Here is a 23,314-nt window from a genome sequence, read left to right as displayed (position 1 = left end):
ACAAGGGAGCAACTATCATCGAACCAGAATCATTGAAGAGCACTATGTAGTTGTCGGTGAACCCTTTGAATTTTACATCACTCATATCACACCAAAAAATGAAACTGGTCAACAAATTGCTCAAGCCGTGTATGGTGCAATTGAAGGCACAGCAATGGAAAGCAAGCTAAACATCATTGGGACAGACGGAACAGCAACTATGACAGGGAAAAAATCTGTTTTCATTACTTCCCTTCATAAAAAGCTTGGGCGTCCAACGTCCATTGCAATGGGTGGTGTGCTTGTTGCATCTCAATGAGCTCCCTCTAAGGCATATATTTCAAGAATTAGATGGCTCAACAAGTGGTCCAGAATCGTTTTCTGGAACAATTGGCAAGCAATTGAATGGAAAAGTGTCAGCTTGGGCTGTGGCGAATTTCCTGCCTATCTTAAATGACAAATTTCCTATTCTTCCTGATGAAGTAATTGAAAGTCTCAGCAGTAATCAGTATTATGCTAGAGATGGATCTTTTCCAGGTTTCAGAAGAGCAATGATCCGTGCTTTCAACCAGATCTTTGGGATGTGTTTCTTTGCCATGCAACAATTAAACAATTTTAGAAGCCACTTTCTAGCCAAAGGACCAAAATGTTTTATTTCTTCAGTGAAAATGCCGTCTAGTCCAATAGCTTTGCCATTTTTGAGAGTATCAATACCTGCCTTAAGTTCGTTTGGTGAGAAGGGTTTTGTTAAACCAGTATTTTCAGTATATTCCACATTCTTGATTTTCGGTCTGGGGATTTTCTTTGTTGGTTTACCATTTTCTAGCAGCTGGTGGGCAACTTTATTAGCCGTGACAGGATAGTGTTGCTGTTTTGATTCTGATGGATCGTTACTTAATTTTCGTATTAGACTCCATGCCTTCTTGCTATTTCTCGACATATCCGTTGCTTCGATGGTGTTTTGCCATTTTCGTTGCCGTTCTTCAGAGATGGAGATCATCAGAAGTTCGCCGGTAAGGATGGTAGCTTCCGCAAAAGGGTCTTCTTCAAACAGTTGTTGGTACTTTTGCAACAGTTTGGCACTTTCACAGTTTAGACCGGGAATATATTTTGAGCTGCATCCACGTGGGATGTTTCTCTTGGCTATGTGGCGCACAAGACTGGCAAAGGATTCATAATTTTCTGGCGCTGGGTCAACTGATTTTATTTTGTTTTCAAGTTCTTCTGTGAAACATGCCCAGTTTGCCTTTTGAAAGTTGAAACGTCGTTGAAAAGGAACACTTGTTGGTGAGATTGCGGCAGAGATGCTTATGCTGATTGGACGGTGTTGTGTTCTTGGGATAGCATTCAAGACTGTTTTCTTACACATTCCTGCAATTCTATGGCTTGAAAATGCAATATCGGGGTTGTAACCAGATTTCCATCTTCTGCTATTGAATGAGTGGGGCTGTTTAGCGTCATGTATTAGGCTGATCAAGAAAAAGCTTCCTAACAGACGTTCAGCCACTAACCTCAACAAAAGAAGAAACAAGACTTAAGCAATGGAAACAACAATTCGAAAACGACCCATCATACACTGAAATGAAGATCCCACCATCAGAGTCCCTCCCCCCAGGAGCAAACGCTCCTTGGGCAAAGTGGAAAACATTAAATCGACTCCGAACCGGTGTTGGACGTACTAAGTCTGCAATGGTGGAGTGGGGCTACGAAACGGGCCCTGCTGTATGTATCTGTGGCACCGAGCCCCAAACAGCGGACCACCTTCTTGTTTGCCCTCGGCTTGCCACCCGGTGCAGTATGTGGGACCTGTCAGTGTACAACTCCGTTGCGGAAGAATGTGTCAATCTGTGGTGTATCAACAAACTTTAGAAGACTCGATAGAAGAAGAAGTATTATGCTATGCAAATGTGTCAAGCTGTTATGACAGGCGTTGTTACACAGGATTTGAAATACCTTGAAGTTGGTGGATAATGCCATTCCCGTTGGTTGACCTTAGGATGTCGAATCCTACGTTATTACGTTTCAAAAAAGAGGCCTTCAAAGAATTCGCGCACTTTGACTGAATACCTTGTTCGAGTCTATTTTCCCTGTTGGTTCCTCATGAAATATCATCATAAAATTACAGACGGGTCCAAAATTTTTTTCTTTATGCTGTTAAACCGATTTCTCATTTTCCAAATGTACTGGTAAACAACGTTGGACTTAAAGTTTTGCAAAACAATGCCCTTTTTGCCCACCATGAAAACATAATTTTGGCAATGCTGCGAGATGATGACCGAAGCGTTCGTATCACTGCAATAAACAAAAATTCTTCAAAGCAGAAGTCAAAGCATCCATCAAGAAAGTGGTTCTGCTAAGATACGAATGTTCATTCTTCCGAAGTTAGATGCGGGAGCCAAAGCCTATTACGTAATGTCAAGTTTGGACCTTTCCGATTTTCACGAGCTGCCTGCAGTCAGGAACATGACGCATAAAGCTGTGCAACAAATTATCACAGATAAACTTGAGCTAAACCATCCTTGCCATAGCCAGGCAGTGGAAAGGCATGTGCACTTGGTAACTGAAGCTGCTGCAAGCGTTGAAGGTTTTCACAGACGAGATGGCATGATTAGACAAAAAATTAAGTCTCGTGTGCTAATGCTGTGCTTCAATACCAAAAATCAATTTAATGTCTGATGAACAATTTGCTGAAATTTGATTTATGATAAATTTGAACTTGGTTGTATAACTTACACGTAATTGAACATTTTTACATCAGCTCACTGTAGTTAAGTGCATTTCTTACAGCAGTTTTCTTCGCTAAGAAAATTGTAAAGTAAGTATTTGCCCAAAGTAGATTAAAGTATATACAAGTTTGCCCAACGTATTTTTTTCTGCTGTAGAAAAATTTTGCCCATACTTTTACTTCAACCAGGGTTCGATCTTAGCGGTAGTCCGCTAGTCAATGGCTAGCGAAAATTTGTGCAGACTAGTAGACATTTTGCAGTACTAGTCCAATTGGCTAGTGAAAATATTCGCCGGTGAAAAGTTTTGGTTTACAAAATGGCGATCGGCGACGTCACTCTGAAATACTGCAAACGAAGAAGGCGGCAAAGTTGGTCGACTGAGCACGTGACTACTTTTTTTTCGCATTTTCGCTAGACACGACGCGTGGTAGTAGTCAGCACCAGAGTTGCCAATTTGGCTTTTTTAAAGCCAGATTTTGAGAATCTGGCTGTTTTTTAATTCCCTTGACTTAATTTTTTTTAAATAAAAAAAGCCTAAAAATTAGGCTTTTTCTGGCTTTTTTTCATGTTTCATCGATTTTTTGTCAAATTAATAAAAAGCCAACATAATTTTGGCTTTTTTTGGCTTAATTTTATCTTTCCTGATTTTTTTTAGAAAAAACAATTCAGTCTGCGTCAATCGGAGCAGTTAATTTCTACCTTATATTTGGTTGTAGTGTCCGACCGAATGTCGTTTTGAAGCCGAAACTAGAAAATTTTCTAGTTGCTTGTCTTTTCATTTCGTTTCCCGCGTTGTCGCTGAAGTCAAAGTTCGGTGGGACACTATTTGGTAGTGCACTTTTTATATGTGTATGGTTAATGAATACTAATTGGCTTTTTCTTGGCTTTTTCAGCTATTTTATTCTGGCTTTTTTTGTGACTAGGTCTGGCTTTTTTGGTGAAGACAGGTTGGCAACCCTGGTCAGCACGAGAAGTCAGCATCCCAGCAACTGCAGCAAGCAGCAGTTAGCGAAATTAACGTTTTTTTGTTGATATATCGTGATCAAATGCTGACTCAACGTTACTACAAAGTGTCTAACGCTCAGTGTTAGCTGGGTAGTTATTGCTATTGAGGCTTTTTTGGATTGCTACCTTGTCATAGTTGAAGAGCTCGTGTGCCTCCGTGACCTAGAAGGTGTTTTTGTGCGTATTGTTGCTCTCTTGTGCGTACTGAAATCCGAAAGCCTTTAGTTAGTTTCAGTCTAAGCCAAAACACTTATCTTAATACGTCATCAGACAAGTGAAAAGTCAGTAAACTGGTCGGACTAGTGAAAAATCGTGCGGGCTAGTGAAAACGGAAGCAACTAGTCCGGTGGGCTAGTGAAAAAAAACGTTAAGATCGACCCCTGTCAACACACGAATTTTTCAAGTAATATGCCAAAATTTCACACAAATCTATCTTCACATTTTTCAAATCAAGGAAAAAATTGCTCAAATAATTTCTCAACTTTGCACCTTAGAGCGAACACTGCATTACAGTTACCATTTTAGGATATTCATATTGTTAAATGACAATGAATCTGCTGACACATACTAAGCACAAAGATTAACTTAATTTACAAAATCGACCAAATTTGACGTAAATTTATGACTAAAATTACATTATTGCAAAAATGACCACTTTGTATCGTCAACCGGGGTGACTTTGATCAGCACTGTATTAGCTTTGTAATCGCCAATTTGAGTAACTGGACTTCGCTCAAATTCCAAGGATGGGGTCTAAAGTACTTGAGCGAAGTCCAGTTACTCAAATTGCCAATTACAAAGCTAAAACAGTGCTGATCAAAGTCACCCCGGTGAACAAAGTCACTCGGTTGACGGTAGTGCTTTTAGTAAAAACACTTCTCTTAAAAGTAATATGAACTTGTACCTTCTGATGATTTTGAGCCATCAACCGACTTTCTATCGTCTGTGGTTAATGAGATATTGATTTTTTTTATAAAATTGGGGTTTTTCGAACTTTAGGGACAGTGTGCCTGCACCCCACGGAGGGCACCCTGGGGGACCCAAAATTGTGTTTGAAGGTGTTTTTGGGGTCAACTCCGAATTTTGGTAAACTATACTTTTTGATTTGAAAGAAAAAAAAAATTTCACTCCACCCTAATTCACCATGATAAAACTCAATCTACAGCGTATAATGACATAGCAATGTAAAAACTGACAGCATTGCAACTTATGACATATATTTTTATATCAAGCCCAAATTAACCTACACACGTTTTTACAATTTAATTGTATTAATTTTTCTGCAATCTCAAAGCAATATTTTTGAAACATTTAAATTGAAAATCTTTTCGAAATCCGCATACTGTACAACACAATATTTATTAGGAAGTGGCTATTTTACCACACTTAATGCCATGGTTACAATCAAGTGTTGCCAGAGATAGGATTGAAGTTAGGAAGGGTTAAGGTAAGGGTTAGAGTTAGGAATAAGGTTAGGGTTTTGATCTTTGCCCAGGACTAAAAAAAATTCCAAAATACAAGTTTTTGTTTTTAACAGCTTTAAACTTTTCTCAAATTAGGGCAGAATTCCTTATCTGGCAACACTATTGAGGCTATTATTACGCTCAGAGTTTTTTTGCTGAGATTTTTCGGTCATTTGTCCGAAATGACTTCAAAAAAGTTGGTCATTTTTTATTTATTTCAGTCATTTTTTCTGACGAAAATATTTCCTTTCAAGTAGCTGATACAAACCAAAATTTGCACATCCTGACTAGCTAAAACATTATTGTTTTCGGACATTTTGACCAAATTGACTGTATTTTTTTCAGACATTTTGCTAAAAAATCGGTCAATGACCGATAAATGACCGGAAAAAAAAAAACAGATTACACTATAAAATAGTGTAAATATAGCCACAGCCTATTTATTATTATTAATATTTAAATTGCTCAAAAAGTTACATGAATAAACAAGAAATGAGCTATATTAATATCCCTGACATGACTCTAGCCTAAATGTGTTTTATATTTGTTTTAAATGATAGCTTTGAAAATCTAAATTGCCAATATGATCATTAAATCTCGAACCACTGCCATAATTTTCTATTCAAAACAACAATAACAAATCTACTCCATACCAGTGTTGCCAGTGCCAGATGCTTTTCGGATTTTCAATACGTGCCATAAAGATTGAAGAATAATGAAGAAAACTTGATATCGGCTATCTAACTGCTTTGCTTTTGTGAAAAAACACGCGCAGCTACATTATTGTGCTTTATGACAAACATTGCACATACTGTATTGTATCAGCACACAAGGATTCAAAAGTTTTGGTATATCTCAGCAGAAACACTATTAGGACCAGCTCAATAAATTCAAACTTTTTATACAGATGTTGGTCTTCAAAAGCTTATTTTCACAAAAGCTTACCTCAAAACGGTGTAGGCCTATATATTTTTCTCAAAAAATATGGACGTTTATGTCATTTGGAGCAGAGCTGTTTGTTGTGTTGAAAGAATCTGAAATCAATGCCTTGTTTTTGTAACGCATTGTTCAGTTCAGTTGTTTTTATTTTTGACCATCATATCAAAACAATACACGTCAACACAGCAAAGGTTGATAAAAGGGTAGAAGCGACAAAATGCGAACGTTAAAACGTGCTTGTGACCGAAGTAAGTTATTGAGTTGAAAAAAATTTGGCACGGTTGCAACACCTTCAGAAAAATTTAAGATGTTGTTAGCAGTGCTGTGTTAAGGGGGGGGGGCCCAGGGGGGCCCGGCCTCCGGGCCCACTATCTCAGGCGGCCCACAAATAATAGACTTTTGCGTTTCAGTAAAGTTTTCTTTTGAGTTGCTAAAGTTTACTGCGTGTACTTGTCAATTAGGAAGATGATTTAGGTCTACTTATACTAAAACATCTCAAATTTGGGCCCTTAGCTTACTACACTGAAACATCTCTAAAACACCATTACTATCTTAAAAGAAAGTTAAAATGCGATAACGTTAGTAACATGATCTGCAGAAGTGATGCGAATCCAAGAAGGGCCCAATTGCCACAAAGTGTGTTTGCACATCTGTTTTAATTATTTTGGTCATTTACTTTTGTGGTGAAACTTCGATAATGATTACATGCTTAAGCATACTGATAAGAAGCATCATACGTAAAAAGTTCACTTGGTGAAGATTCTGTGGAGAAACTATGGAGAAGTTGAAGTGCAATTGCTGTAGTTGGGCCCATTTCAAAATCAATGGAAATATTGGTAGGGTATTTTTTATGTGTTTACTGATATGTTTGAAACATTTGGCCATTTTTTAAAAGTATCATTAGAAGACATTGGAAGAAATCGGAAAGCACAAATAATGAAATGAAAAAAAACTGGAGGCCTCTTTTTGAATTCACATATTCAATTTGTTTTCATCTAAAGAAATCAAAAAGTGAAATGAAAAAAGTGGAGTTGGGCCCTTTGTGAATTCACATATAGCCTAGCCTATATTCAATTTATTTTCATCAATAAAATTGTTAGGTGTAGTCAAAATAACATTTCTGATAGTTTAATTATCATTTCATTTATAACATTTACAATACTGTAATTTTAAATATCTTTGACTAGTGATGACGCAAGCAGGAAAACCTGTCTGCTGCCACACAGCACATGTCTCCCCGCACGCTGCCCCTGCACCACAAAAAATAAGAGTGCACTTGCACAAGTGCAGAGCAAATGCAAGGGAATTTATTAATCGAAAACCAATTTTAGAAAAAATTTAGGGCCTATTTAGGCGATTGAGCAACTTGCAGCACTTATTATCCACATTTTATAGCTCATCTGAGTTGCTATTTATTGAATGCTGGGTACTTTTAGCAGAAACCTTCTTCTATATTTACTTTTTTTTAAACATATGCACATGAAATTGCTCTTATCTTCAAATACCTTATCAACTTGGCATATTACATGTTGTACGGTGGCCTACTGAAATTGCTTTGATCCAAAACAAAAATCATTCTTATCACAAGTGACCTGTTTATTCTTGCTACTAACCTAAGCAACCATACCCTAAAAACTTAATTAACTTGAATGTCTGCATAAAATAATGAAAGCTTTGCCTTGGAATGAAATAATTTAGAATAAAAATAATTGATCTTCAAAACACTTCACAGTGTTTTGTTTACAAATTATAATCACAATGTTTTTAGTACCACCGTCATTCTGGCACCACCGTCATTCTGCCCACCGTCATTCTGGCAGAATAGTTTTTCAGCTTTCCGCCTAAAAAAGTTATCCGTGAATAAGTGCGAGGCGTAAAGTGCGACGTGACATAGCCTACTTTCGAAAAATCTTAAATAAAACTATATTCCGCAACACGTGCCACTTAAATTTTGCATGCATCGGATTCATTCCAGGGATGTGCCTCAATAGGTGGGCATTTGGGAGGAACGTTCAGCAGAACGGTTCAAAGATGGAGGATATTTTTACGATATTCAAGAAAATAATACGACTTTTTCATAAAAAACACATCTCCAAACATCTTCGAATAGAACTATATTCCGCAACACGTGCCACTTAAATTTTGCATGCATCCGATTTAGTATTAAATTACCTTTCCAGGGATGTGCATCAATAGGTGGGCATTTGGGAGGAACGTCCAGCAGAACGGTTCAAAGATGGAGGATATTTTTACGATATTCAAGAAAATAATACAACTTTTTCATAAAAAACACATCTCCAAACATCTTCAAATAGAACTATATTTTGCAACACGTGCTACTTAAATTTTGCATGCATCAGATTTAGTATTAAATTACCTTTCCAGGGATGTGCATCAATAGGTGGGCATTTGGGAGGAACGTCCAGCAGAACGGTTCAAAGATGGAGGATATTTTTACGATATTCAAGAAAATAATAGATGTTGCAAAAAAAAACACATCTCCAAACATCTTCGAATAGAACTATATTCCGCAACAAGTGCCACTTAAATTTTGCATGCACCGGATTCAGTATTAAATTACCTTTCCAGGGATGTGCATCAATAGGTGGGCATTTGGGAGGAACGTCCAGCAGAACGGTTCAAAGATGGAGGATATTTTTACGATATTCAAGAAAATAATATTACTTTTTCATAAAAAACACCTCTCCAAACATCGTCGAATAGAACTATATTCCGCAACACGTGCCACTTAAATTTTGCATGCATCAGATTTAGTATTAAATTACCTTTCCAGGGATGTGCATCAATAGGTGGGCATTTGGGAGGAACGTCCAGCAGAACGGTTCAAAGATGGAGGATATTTTTACGATATTCAAGAAAATAATAGATTTTGCATAAAAAACACATCTCCAAACATCGTCGAATAGAACTATATTCCGCAACACGTGCCACTTAAATTGTGCATGCATCAGCTTTAGTATTAAATTACCTTTCCAGGGATGTGCATCAATAAGTGGGCATTTGGGAGGAACGTCCAGCAGAACGGTTCAAAGATGGAGGATATTTTTACGATATTCAAGAAAATAATAGATGTTGCAAAAAAACACATCTCCAAACATCTTCAAATAGAACTATATTCCGCAACACGTGCCACTTAAATTTTGCATGCATCGGATTCAGTATTAAAGTACCTTTCCAGGGATGTGCATCAATAGGTGGGCATTTGGGAGGAACGTCCAGCAGAACGGTTCAAAGATGGAGGATATTTTTACGATATTCAAGAAAATAATACGACTTTTTCATAAAAAACACATCTCCAAACATCTTCGAATAGAACTATATTCCGCAACACGCAGGGGTGCCGGAACAATTTTTGATTGGGGGGAAAGATTACGGAAAAAGGGCACTTTTGTTTACTAAAAGACCAATTTTTTTTCAAGTTTTCAGATAAGATATAGCGATAATGCTAATCTATCTGCTCACTTTGTATTGAGTAATGATAGCCTACAAATGTCCGTTATACAAAGAAGGGCATCATGCTGTGTTATAATGATGTAACCTACTGTCAAGCCTTAAAGCAGCCTGCGGCCATGGCCGCTAAGTAGTGCTTGAATGACCGCCGGTGCTACCTCTTCAATCGGCCAAGTTTGGCCGCCGGTCTCTTCTAGCTAATTATTTAATTTCGCAATAGAATGATCGTGGATTAACTGTCGTAATATGTAGTATCAAAGAGTGACGCAAAATTAGGTCAGCGCGTCATAATTGCCACTGTTGCATTGTGCGGGAATATTTGTTATTGATGGAATATATCCATTTGCGATCACCAGCGCTGTAAGTCTTTGTTTGTAATTCCCGACGTTTATTTTAACAAAGTCTTCCGAAGTGCTAATTTACGTGGGCTGGCAATATTGTCGTTTTTCTAGGGGAGTGACGAACTTCTTTAAAAGGATTCTAGGGGAGTGACGAACTTCTTTAAAATTAGCCACATTGGAGACACTCGTGCGAGTGTCGTTAGATCAGGGGTTCCCAACCTGTGGTAGTGTGGTACGCGTACCACTAGTGGTACGCGAAGGTTTTTCAGGTGGTACGCGGGTAGCTTCCATTTTTTTCACTAAAACCTGTATTCACAACTTTATATTTTGTTTATCTGGTTTTGTTTATAATTTTTTTTCCACGAGGCCTATACTTATTGTTACGTAACTATTCTTGTTGTTTGTACGTACGTTGTTTGTACGTACGTACGTAACTATTCTTGTTGCAAAATACAGGTCATGTCAATTGTCAACACAGAGCACAGTTGCTTTGGAAAGCCGTACAACGCTGTGGGACAGTGCTGGGCATTAATTATGTCAAATGATTGTTCTCGATAAATATCATCTACTATTTTATAGCTTAAGCTACAAATAGCTTTGAATAATGCTATAGTTGTAAGCTAAAAATAGATCGGAATAAAATGTTCATTAACAGTTCCAAGGAATGTTCTCCAATAAACTTCTTGCTCAGTATGGCCTCTTCATATTCACCGCTAGCTTCCCATGCTGTTCCACAGCTACCGGTACTCATTTTCCCTTCCACGTGGAATGGCCAGCAGGGATTTTCAGTGATGATGAACATCAAGTCAAAAAATCGAAACCGACTAGGTGCGCCCGGAAATGACTTTCGATGCGCTGTTAGCAAATTTACACCGCGAATCGACCAACTGGTGGACAGTAAATAAAAATCTCATTAAATTTAGTTGTGGTGCTTTAGTGTTATTTTAGTACGCCAATATTATTCTTCTGAATAAAATATGATTCGACCAAATTAGTTGTTCTGCAAGAATTGGTACGCTTAGCAGTAAGCTACAGAGCGTCCAAGTGTTACGAGATCGTAAAAAGGTTGGGAACCCCTGCGTTAGATGGTCCCGCAGTAGCCTACTGGATTATACAATCCCGATAAAGCAGTTATTACGTGGTGCAACGATTTTATTGTAGGACGTCGCCCAGCCCCAGACTTCAACAACGCTAAGTGATCATTTTAGCATTGTTGCGAGTATAAACTGAATCCGATGCATGTAAAATTTAAGTGGCACGTATTGCGGAATATAATTCTATTCGAAGATGTTTGGAGATGTGTTTTTTATGCAAAATCGCATTATTTGAAAAATATCCTCCATTTTTGAACCGTTCTGCTGGACGTTCCTCCCAAATACCCACCTATTGATGCACATCTCTGGAAAGGTAATTTAATACTAAATCCGAGGCATGTAAAATTTAAGTGGCACGTGTTGCGGAATATAGTTCTATTCGAAGATGTTTGGAGATGTGCTTTTTATACAAAATCTATTATTTTCTTGAATATCGTAAAAATATCCTCCATCTTTGAACCGTTCTGCTGGACGTTCCTCCCAAATGCCCACCTATTGATGCACATCCCTGGAAAGGTACTTTAATACTGAATCCGATGCATGCAAAATTTAAGTGTGGCACGTGTTGCGGAATATATTCTATTCGAAGATGTTTGGAGATGTGTTTTTTATGAAAAAGTCGTATTATCTTCTTGAATATCGTAAAAATATCCTCCATCTTTGAACCGTTTTGCTGGACGTTCCTCCCAAATGCCCACCTATTAATGCACATCCTTGGAAAGGTAATTTAATACTAAATCCGATGCATGCAAAATTTAAGTGGCACGTGTTGCGAAATATAGTTCTATTTGAAGATGTTTGGAGATGTGTTTTTTATGAAAAAGTCGTATTATTTTCTTGAATATCGTAAAAATATCCTCCATCTTTGAACCGTTCTGCTGGACGTTCCTCCCAAATGCCCACCTATTGATGCACATCCCTGGAAAGGTACTTTAATACTAAATCCGATGCATGCAAAATTTAAGTGGCACGTGTTGCGGAATATAGTTCTATTCGAAGATGTTTGGAGATGTGTTTTTTATGAAAAAGTCGTATTATTTTCTTGAATATCGTAAAAATATCCTCCATCTTTGAACCGTTCTGCTGGATGTTCCTCCCAAATGCCCACCTATTGATGCACATCCCTGGAAAGGTAATTTAATACTGAATCCGATGCATGCAAAATTTAAGTGGCACGTGTTGCGGAATATAGTTCTATTCGAAGATGTTTGGAGATGTGTTTTTTATGCAAAATCTATTATTTTCTTGAATATCGTAAAAATATCCTCCATCTTTGAACCGTTCTGCTGGACGTTCCTCCCAAATGCCCACCTATTGATGCACATCCCTGAAAAGGTACTTTAATACTGAATCCGATGCATGCAAAATTTAAGTGGCACGTGTTGCGGAATATAGTTCTATTCGAAGATGTTTGGAGATGTATTTTTTATGCAAAATCTATTATTTTCTTGAATATCATAAAAATATCCTCCATCTTTGAACCGTTCTGCTGGACGTTCCTCCCAAATGCCCACCTATTGATGCACATCCCTGGAAAGGTAACTTAATACTGAATCCGATGCATGCAAAATTTAAGTGGCACGTGTTGCGGAATATAGTTCTATTCGAAGATGTTTGGAGATGTGTTTTTTATGCAAAGTCTATTATTTTCTTGAATATCGTAAAAATATCCTCCATCTTTGAACCGTTCTGCTGGACGTTCCTCCCAAATGCCCACCTATTGATGCACATCCCTGAAAAGGTACTTTAATACTGAATCCGATGCATGCAAAATTTAAGTGGCACGTGTTGCGGAATATAGTTCTATTTGAAGATGTTTGGAGATGTGTTTTTTATGAAAAAGTCGTATTGTTTTCTTCAATATCGTAAAAATATCCTCCATCTTTGAACCGTTCTGCTGGACGTTCCTCCCAAATGCCCACCTATTGATGCACATCCCTGGAAAGGTAATTTAATACTGAATCCGATGCATGCAAAATTTAAGTGGCACGTGTTGCGGAATATAGTTCTATTCGAAGATGTTTGGAGATGTGTTTTTTATGAAAAAGTCGTATTATTTTCTTGAATATCGTAAAAATATCCTCCATCTTTGAACCGTTCTGCTGGACGTTCCTCCCAATTGCCCACCTATTGATGCACATCCCTGGAAAGGTACTTTAATACTGAATCCGATGCATGCAAAATTTAAGTGGCACGTGTTGCGGAATATAATTCTATTCGAAGATGTTTGGAGATGTGTTTTTTATGAAAAAGTCGTATTATTTTCTTGAATATCGTAAAAATATCCTCCATCTTTGAACCGTTCTGCTGGACGTTCCTCCCAAATGCCCACCTATTGATGCACATCCCTGGAAAGGTACTTTAATACTGAATCCGATGCATGCACAATTTAAGTGGCACGTGTTGCGGAATATAGTTCTATTCGAAGATGTTTGGAGATGTGCTTTTTATACAAAATCTATTATTTTCTTGAATATCATAAAAATATCCTCCATCTTTGAACCGTTCTGCTGGACGTTCCTCCCAAATGCCCACCTATTGATGCACATCCCTGGAAAGGTACTTTAATACTGAATCCGATGCATGCAAAATTTAAGTGTGGCACGTGTTGCGGAATATATTCTATTCGAAGATGTTTGGAGATGTGTTTTTTATGAAAAAGTCGTATTATTTTCTTGAATATCGTAAAAATATCCTCCATCTTTGAACCGTTTTGCTGGACGTTCCTCCCAAATGCCCACCTATTAATGCACATCCCTGGAAAGGTAATTTAATACTAAATCCGATGCATGCAAAATTTAAGTGGCACGTGTTGCGGAATATAGTTCTATTCGAAGATGTTTGGAGATGTGTTTTTTATGAAAAAGTCGTATTATTTTCTTGAATATCGTAAAAATATCCTCCATCTTTGAACCGTTCTGCTGGATGTTCCTCCCAAATGCCCACCTATTGATGCACATCCCTGGAAAGGTAATTTAATACTGAATCCGATGCATGCAAAATTTAAGTGGCACGTGTTGCGGAATATAGTTCTATTCGAAGATGTTTGGAGATGTGTTTTTTATGCAAAATCTATTATTTTCTTAAATATCGTAAAAATATCCTCCATCTTTGAACCGTTCTGCTGGACGTTCCTCCCAAATGCCCACCTATTGATGCACATCCCTGAAAAGGTAATTTAATACTGAATCGGATGCATGCAAAATTTAAGTGGCACGTGTTGCGGAATATAGTTCTATTCGAAGATGTTTGGAGATGTGTTTTTTATGCAAAATCTATTATTTTCTTGAATATCGTAAAAATATCCTCCATCTTTGAACCGTTCTGCTGGACGTTCCTCCCAAATGCCCACCTATTGATGCACATCCCTGGAAAGGTAACTTAATACTGAATCCGATGCATGCAAAATTTAAGTGGCACGTGTTGCGGAATATAGTTCTATTCGAAGATGTTTGGAGATGTGTTTTTTATGCAAAGTCTATTATTTTGTTGAATATCGTAAAAATATCCTCCATCTTTGAACCGTTCTGCTGGACGTTCCTCCCAAATGCCCACCTATTGATGCACATCCCTGAAAAGGTACTTTAATACTGAATCCGATGCATGCAAAACTTAAGTGGCACGTGTTGCGGAATATAGTTCTATTTGAAGATGTTTGGAGATGTGTTTTTTATGAAAAAGTCGTATTGTTTTCTTCAATATCGTAAAAATATCCTCCATCTTTGAACCGTTCTGCTGGACGTTCCTCCCAAATGCCCACCTATTGATGCACATCCCTGGAAAGGTAATTTAATACTGAATCCGATGCATGCAAAATTTAAGTGGCACGTGTTGCGGAATATAGTTCTATTCGAAGATGTTTGGAGATGTGTTTTTTATGAAAAAGTCGTATTATTTTCTTGAATATCGTAAAAATATCCTCCATCTTTGAACCGTTCTGCTGGACGTTCCTCCCAATTGCCCACCTATTAATGCACATCCCTGGAAAGGTACTTTAATACTGAATCCGATGCATGCAAAATTTAAGTGGCACGTGTTGCGGAATATAATTCTATTCGAAGATGTTTGGAGATGTGTTTTTTATGAAAAAGTCGTATTATTTTCTTGAATATCGTAAAAATATCCTCCATCTTTGAACCGTTCTGCTGGACGTTCCTCCCAAATGCCCACCTATTGATGCACATCCCTGGAAAGGTACTTTAATACTGAATCCGATGCATGCACAATTTAAGTGGCACGTGTTGCGGAATATAGTTTTATTTAAGATTTTTTGAAGGTATATCACGTCGCACTTTATGCCTCGCACTTATTCATGGATAACTTTTTTAGGCGGAAAGCGGAAAAACTATTCTGCCAGAATGACGGTGGTGTTATTCTGGCAGAATAATTCTGCGCGATCCGCCTAAAAAAAATGATCCGTAAAAAATTGCGCGATAAAGAATGCGATGACAGTAGCAACACTCGGAAGCTGATAAAATCACTTCTCCTTACCACATCAAAGCAAATGTTATATTTTTTCCATAGCCAAATGAACAGTGAACACAGAAATTTAAACAAAAAACTCAACTTGTCAAAGATAAAGCAACTGCAATTGCGAAAAGTTAGACATAAAATCGTATCTATTAAGATTGCGATATGTGATATGGCAAGAAAAATAAGCATCACAAAAACGACTATAAAAACATTTTGCCGAAATATTTTTCGGAATTTTATTTTTGAATCGTGTTCAGAATTAAATTTCCTTTCGGGGGGTGTTACTCTCGTGGTGCGGCAGACGAAGGAAACGCAAGCAGAATGGTTTAAAAATGGGGTAAATACCTTACGTATTTAAAAATAAATAGAGATTTCAACGTTTATAGACGCCTTCAATCAAGCGTCTATAAAAATACTTTCCCGAAATATTTTTCGGAATTTTATTTTTGAATCGTGTTCAGAATTAAATTTGCTTTCCAGGGATGGCAAGCTCGTGGTGGGGCAGACGAAAGAAACGCAAGCAGAATGGTTTAAAAATGGGGAAATGTCTTACGTATTTAAAAATAAATAGAGTTTGTAACGTTTATACACGCCTTCAATTAAACGTCTATAAAAATATTTTCCCGAAATATTTTTCGGAATTTTATTTTTGAATCGTGTTCAGAATTAAATTTGCTTTCCAGGGATGGCAAGCTCGTGGTGGGGCAGACGAATGAAACGCAAGCAGAATGGTTTAAAAATGGGGGGAATGTCTTACGTATTTAAAAATAAATAGAGTTTTTAACGTATATACACGCCTTCAATTAAGCGTCTATAAAAATATTTTCCCGAAATATTTTTCGGAATTTTATTTTTGAATCGTGTTCAGAATTAAATTTGCTTTCCAGGGATGGCAAACTCGTAGTGGGGCAGACGAAGGAAACGCGAGCAGAAAGGTTTAAATATGAGGTAAATGTCTTACGTATTTAAAAATAAATAGAGATTTTAACGTTTATAGACGCCTTCAATTAAACGTCTGTCAAAATACTTTTCCGAAATAATTTTCGGAATTTTATTTTTGATTCATCTTGTTACTACTGTAGACTTTGAAGTGTTTATTGGATTGTTGTTAAAATATACGAAAACTCATCCTAGATTTCTAATTGGTGCGCTTTTCGCACCTCTGATGCAGGATGCTTTTCGCCAATGAACTGGCCTTTCGTTCGTTTAGTTTAAAAGCTTTGCGCTAAGTTGTGACTTGCAAGTAAATTTGCTTGTTGTAACTCAACGCAATTAAACAGGTAGACTTCACAAACTTGATTGGGAACTTTTGCGTTGGATCATTCGAGAAATTATTTGTGTGGGCTATTTGTGAGAACGTGCTTTGAAAGTATTGTTTATTAAAGTTTTAATTAAAGATGAAGTGCAGTTGTCAGTGAAGAACAGACATTTTTTCTCGTTTAATTAGACCAAGAAAACTATACCTTTATGTTTTATTTTACAAATGCATCATAGTATGTAGGCTATAACCTACTGATCGATTCACTGGCATTTCGAACAAAATCATATAAATTTTAAATATATAGCTTCCTTGTCTAAATAGGCTGTGTTAAGCAACATTAAAACAGCTGCATCCAGTGTTTCAGAGAAATCACTCAGGTTATAGTCAAGTGTATTTAAATTTGAAAGTTAACTACTTCCCTTTCCTTGATAAGATATGCGTCAACCCCGTAATTCACGTCATGGAAGAGCTTCTTATGGTCGGAGAACGAAGCCCCTTCATTATAATTGTGGGATTGGAGGTCGAAAGGTTGCGACCCTCCATGGCAAGTTGTCGGCTCGTAAACCTTGCATGTTACTGATTGGTGACAGCAATGCAAGGAACATCGTGCGGCCCCAGGTAAGAATATAGTGTTCAACATGTTTGCAACGTTTCTACCAAAAAAAATTGTACTTGTTTTCGTGGCACACCATCGCAATCGCTTGTATATAGGCAATAATATTCGAGCAGTTTGATGAAGAAAAGAGTCTATTCGAAACCAAACAAATTCGTTTCGAATGACACAACGGCACGTCTGCAGTTGGATATAATCATATTTTGTGCCTTTCTTTCCATTTAGGCTAATCTAAATCTTGAGTTGCCTGTCGAGCATGTGCCTTACAACAAAGATAAATTCTGTCTTGACGTCGTTTCGATCGATTTTCTTTCGTTTCATAAGACTTTCGTTTCATCACAAATCGCGTTTTGAAAAGTATGAAATCGTTTCAACATATCAGTTTAATTGCATATTAACATCATTTCGGTTGACGTTACACGAGAAGCTATACGTTATTCGACAATACGTGATTGATTTATTGCCGTAGATGGGCTACGTCTTATTTTGACCTTCCAAAAGTAAAGCATGTTTTTCAACAACAGGTCGTTCGTCCATCAGCTTCAAGCCCGTTTGTTCTATCGGCTATGTCATTGCCTGGTGGGAGATTGTGTGATGGAACAAGGGAGATTCTGCAAGGAAATGTATTCCGGAATGTATCAGTTGTGATGTTGGCGTTAGGTACAAACGATGTCCTCTCCTTTGGCAGCTTTGACAAAGACGCTTTCCAGCGAGATGTTGTGGAATTGGTAGAAGCGGCTCAAACCATCTACCCTTTAGCAAAGGTAAGTTAACTGGAATCGCTTTAGATAAAACTAACGTCAAACCTCTCGATCCGATGAAATATTCTTTTTGATGAAGTGGTATTTGTGTCAGGGGTCCAAAAGGACACTCGTTCCTTAATATTTCCAGGCAATATACAATACGGTACCTAATATTTGACTAACATTTAGTGTAAGTAAGACTATAACCTACCGGTAAGAGTTTTATTATTGCGAGTGGGACATTTAATTTTTCAAGAATGAAAACAACTTTTTTCATCACTGTAGAGTGTAGATCAGAGGTGTTCAACCGTGCCAAATTTCTTTCTACTCAATAACTTACTTTGGTCACAAGCACGTTTTAACGTTCGCGCTTTGTCGCTTCTACCCAATTCTCTACCTTTGCTATGTTGACGTGTATTGTTTTAATATGATGATCAGAAATAAAAACAACTGAACTGAACGATTACTTAGCAAATTAAATCCAAACTTGTTACTGCAGGTGATAGTTTGCAGCATTTTACCGCAGTGGGGTGACTCTTCTTTGCGAGTTCCCATTGCCAACTCCATCTTAGATCATGTATCTCGCAATTTATCTCGTTCTCATTACCTATCAATGGAAATCGATGATGACGATGCCTGTTGGCATGACGATATCCATTTGTTGGCATGTTAGCCTGTTGGCATGACGAAATTCCGAAAAATATTTCGGGAAAATATTTTTATAGGCGCTTGATTGAAGGCGTCTATAAACGTTAAAATCTCTATTTATTTTTAAATACGTAAGACATTTCCCCCATTTTTAAACCATTCTGCTCGCGTTTCCTTCGTCTGCCCCACCACGAGCTTGCCACCCCTGGAAAGCAAATTTAATTCTGAACACGATTCAAAAATAAAATTCCCAAAAATATTTCGGGAAAATATTTTTATAGGCGCCTAATTGAAGGCGTCTATAAACGTTAAAATCTCTATTTATTTTTAAATACGTAAGACATTTCCCCCATTTTTGAACCATTCTGCTTGTGTTTCCTTCGTCTGCCCACCACGAGCTTGCCATCCCTGGAAAGGAAATTTAATTCTGAACACGATTCAAAAATAAAATTCCGAAAAATATTTCGGGAAAATATTTTTATAGACGCTTAATTGAAGGCGTGTATATACGTTAAAAACTCTATTTATTTTTAAATACGTAAGACATTCCCCCCATTTTTAAACCATTCTGCTCGCGTTTCCTTCGTCTGCCCCACCACGAGCTTGCCATCCCTGGAAAGCAAATTTAATTCTGAACACGATTCAAAAATAAAATTCCGAAAAATATTTTGGGAAAATATTTTTATAGACGCTTAATTGAAGGCGTGTATATACGTTAAAAACTCTATTTATTTTTAAATACGTAAGACATTTACCCCATTTTTAAACCATTCTGCTCGCGTTTCCTTCGTCTGCCCCACCACGAGCTTGCCATCCCTGGAAAGCAAATTTAATTCTGAACACGATTCAAAAATAAAATTCCGAAAAATATTTCGGGAAAATATTTTTATAGGCGCTTGATTGAAGGCGTCTATAAACGTTAAAATCTCTATTTATTTTTAAATACGTAAGACATTTACCCCATTTTTAAACCATTCTGCTCGCGTTTCCTTTGTCTGCCCCACCACGAGCTTGCCATCCCTGGAAAGCAAATTTAATTCTGAACACGATTCAAAAATAAAATTCCGAAAAATATTTCGGGAAAATATTTTTATAGTCGTTTTTGTGATGCTTACTTTTCTTGCCATATCACATATCGCAGTCTTAATAGATACGATTTTATGTCTAACTTTTTGCAATTGCAGTTGCTTTATTTTTGACAAGTTGAGTTTTTTATTTAAATTTCTGTGTTCACTGTTCATTTGGCTCTGGAAAAAATATAACATTTGCTTTGATGTGGTAAGGAGAAGTGATTTTATCAGCTTCCGAATGTTGCTGCTTTCATCGCATTGTTAACCGCGCAATTTTTTACGGATCATTTTTTTAGACGGATCGCGCAAAATTATTCTGCCAGAATGACGGTGGTCATTCTGGCAGAATAGTTTTGCGCGATCCGCCTAAAAATATAATCCGTAAAAAATTGCGCGATAAACAATGCGATGAAAGCAGCAACATTCGGAAGCTGATAAAATCACTTCTCCTTACCACATCAAAGCAAAAGTTATATTTTTTTATATTTTTTTTATATGAAGTTATATTTTTAAAAAGTGCGATAAACCAGCTTTCGACTTTGTTTTGTTCGACAATCTATAATGGGACAGAGCACATTACCAGGTTTACAAGTATGCAGCCGACTTGTTTTGAACTTTTGCGAAAAACAAAGTTACACGTCTACTGATTATAGTAGAGAGGAAGCTGATGCACAAAAAAAGATTGGATTGTAAAACTGAGTTGCAGAACATATAACGCAACTAACGGTATAGACAGTTTTGCACAATTATTAAAAACAACTTCACAAGTCTTGTATCTTTGAAGAGCAAATATTTGAAATACCAATGACATTTTCGACGTTATTTCTACAATTTTCAAACTAGTAAAAACCCAAATTCAGACAAGTTTAAAAATTTTTGTGCTGAATCAAATTTAGCAACGCTGAATCAACATGAAGTAAACTTTCTAACAAATACGTTTATTTTTATTTTTTCCATTTAGTGATAATGCAGAAAAAGATTAAAAATATGGATCCAAAACTAAACAAATTTGCATCGATGGAACCAAACTCTTTTTGATTAATATTTTTGCTAAAGTAGCATTGTTTTACGTTGAAAGACCGTCTCAAACTGTTGTGGTAGGCTACTGATTGCTTCAGGCTGTGGAAATGTTACGTAATTTGTTACCACACAAATTTACACTTCAAATTTGAAGTAAGTTTCATTGTGAAGCATGGATTGAACTGTCCTGCTCGAAAAGTCCTTTGAGCGATTTTAGACTGCACCCTTTCACAGTATTCAGTCAACCGAAACACCCTTATAGTTTTCATGATTGTGCTTGAGACATTGGCCATCGTATAAACAATGGAGAAGAAGAAGATCTTTTATTTTGCATCATCAGCACATGTGAAAAAAAACAAAAAAAAACAGTACAAGATTACAATGTGAGTTAGGTTGTTTGCTGATGATGATGGGAGTGGCAGAAGCACCGAACTGGTCATCAAGTCTGCCACACCCGTGTGGTGTCATAGCCTATTTGACATAGAACGGTGTCGGAGTTGAACGCAAATATATATTATATACAACATAAAAAACAATATACATACGAAATTTAACAGTACAGTATGAAAACAGGAATACAGAAATGATGCAGAAATACAAAATGACATATACAATACATACAACACAGCAGGCTACTGGTAAGACAAAAGCGAATATACAGTAATTAGCGAGATACGGTGAGAATAAGTAGAAACAGTTTGATGGTAGGCTACTATACCAGTTACTTATACCCAGACATTAAGTGCAGTTTTAATTTTTTACAAAACATACTAATTGTTTGAACTTTTCTTATCTGTTCCGGTAATTTGTTCCAAGTGTTTGTTCCGAGAAATTTAATTGAGCGTTGGCCAAGCTTTGTGTAAATCTTTCTTAGCACCTCTGGTATTATAATTATGAGTATCATTACTAGGACGAAAGTATTAAAAAAAAATTGCTGGTAGATGTCCTTTATTGCTTTTATAAACAAACTTACATACTTCATGGCCACCTGGAGATGCGGCCTGATTTGTCACATTTTGATTACAGCTACTGCTAGTGCTTGACTGACATTTTTTGAGATGTTTTTACTTTTTGCGGTTTCCTAATGACATAAAACTTTTTTGTTGCCTTGGGGAAGCAGTAGCAAATGAGAAAAAGTAAGTTGAAAAACGCAAAATCAGACTGTTATTGAAAATTAACAGTCTGACTAAAATCTTCGAAATCAAATTTTCTTTGTTTTTCAACATGTGAGGATGTTAAAACCTATTGTGTCGTCTGGGGAAAAGAATAAAGAAAGCGTAAAACTCAAATTTTTAGAAAAATTTATTTAAACGTTTGCCCAAAGTTAGAAAAACCTGGAAATTTATGCAAAATGTGACAAATCAGGCCGTATCTTTAGGTGGCCATGCATACTTCTATTAAAAACATGTCTTCGACTTGTAGCAAGTTGCTTTTATTGAAAAGAGATTTGGTGGAAATTCTGTCCTTAATCTTGGTGAAGTTTAAACAGCGAATGACGCGATTGTGTACCAGATTTAAAGGATACAGTTCCGTTTCAGAAGCACGACCCCAACAGATGATACCATACATTAGGTGGGAGTGTACTAGAGCATAGTAAACTGAATGAGAATTTTAGTATGAACGCAGAAACTGATAATTACTTACGGAAACCCTAAAAATCAACAATTTACTATGAAACCAGGTAGGCACTTTAACGTATATCACTTGTAGAAGAGTGCCTGCTTTTCAATGCGAAATTGCTTTGTGTTTTAGTCGCAATTTTCCTTATAAACTCCGTTGATAGCAGTTATTAAGATCCTTCTTGCACTCAGTTCAGTTGCAGAAGAAAAATAGTATTAGCAAAGGGTGGGAATCGAACCCACGAAATCGAAATTACTACTCCTCTGCCCTAACCATTAGGCAACGCTGGTTGTGGCAAGGCATTCAGTTAAATTTCTTTGTATCAAAATCTTTCGATCAGAATATCACGTGTCGAGTCACATGACTGAAATCAGCTGAATCGCGTGACGTTTTTTCGACGAGTGTGTGATGTTAAAGTGCCTACCATATCAATTAAATTAAAAATAATAATTAAGTTGAATAATTATCGAGACGTTTGTTTGTTTGCTTGCGCTGTAATTCCTGACGACTCTCTTCATAATTCATACATGTTCCAACGCAAGTCTAAAACAATTACATTTCAAGTAACTTATTCCTCACAAAGTGACAAGTAGATTGAAGTCACTAGGAAATCAATAGCCAACGCAATAACTACCCGCACAGCAAACAGTGTCGGCTGATCGTTGGCCAACGGTCGCGAACGTCGCGGTCGGCTTTTCGCCGCAAAACAACCATTTGCAAACTAACATTATTTAACTGGACAAAGAATCAGTAAAAAAGGGTACAACATGTTATAATTTGGTGATATAAACCACATGAAACATTTTTTTTACCAAATATATATTGTGTAAAACTTGGTTGTGGACACA

General features: G+C 37.0%; 1 protein-coding gene across 1 annotated transcript; it reads right to left on the bottom strand.

Annotated features, from left to right (window-relative positions):
* Nucleotides 1-490: 490 nt before the first annotated feature.
* LOC145783645 (uncharacterized) lies at nt 491-1,348 on the bottom strand. The gene has a single exon (XM_082595533.1). The coding sequence runs from the start codon at nt 1,346-1,348 to the stop codon at nt 491-493; it is 858 nt and encodes a 285-aa protein (XP_082451659.1).
* Between the last annotated feature and the right edge of the window lie 21,966 nt (nt 1,349-23,314).

The sequence above is a fragment of the Aplidium turbinatum genome, chromosome 14 (assembly GCF_918807975.1).
Source record: "Aplidium turbinatum chromosome 14, kaAplTurb1.1, whole genome shotgun sequence".
NCBI lineage: Eukaryota > Metazoa > Chordata > Ascidiacea > Aplousobranchia > Polyclinidae > Aplidium > Aplidium turbinatum.
The sequence above is the reverse complement of the archived record's forward strand: the minus strand, read 5'-3'. Positions and strand labels throughout refer to the sequence as shown.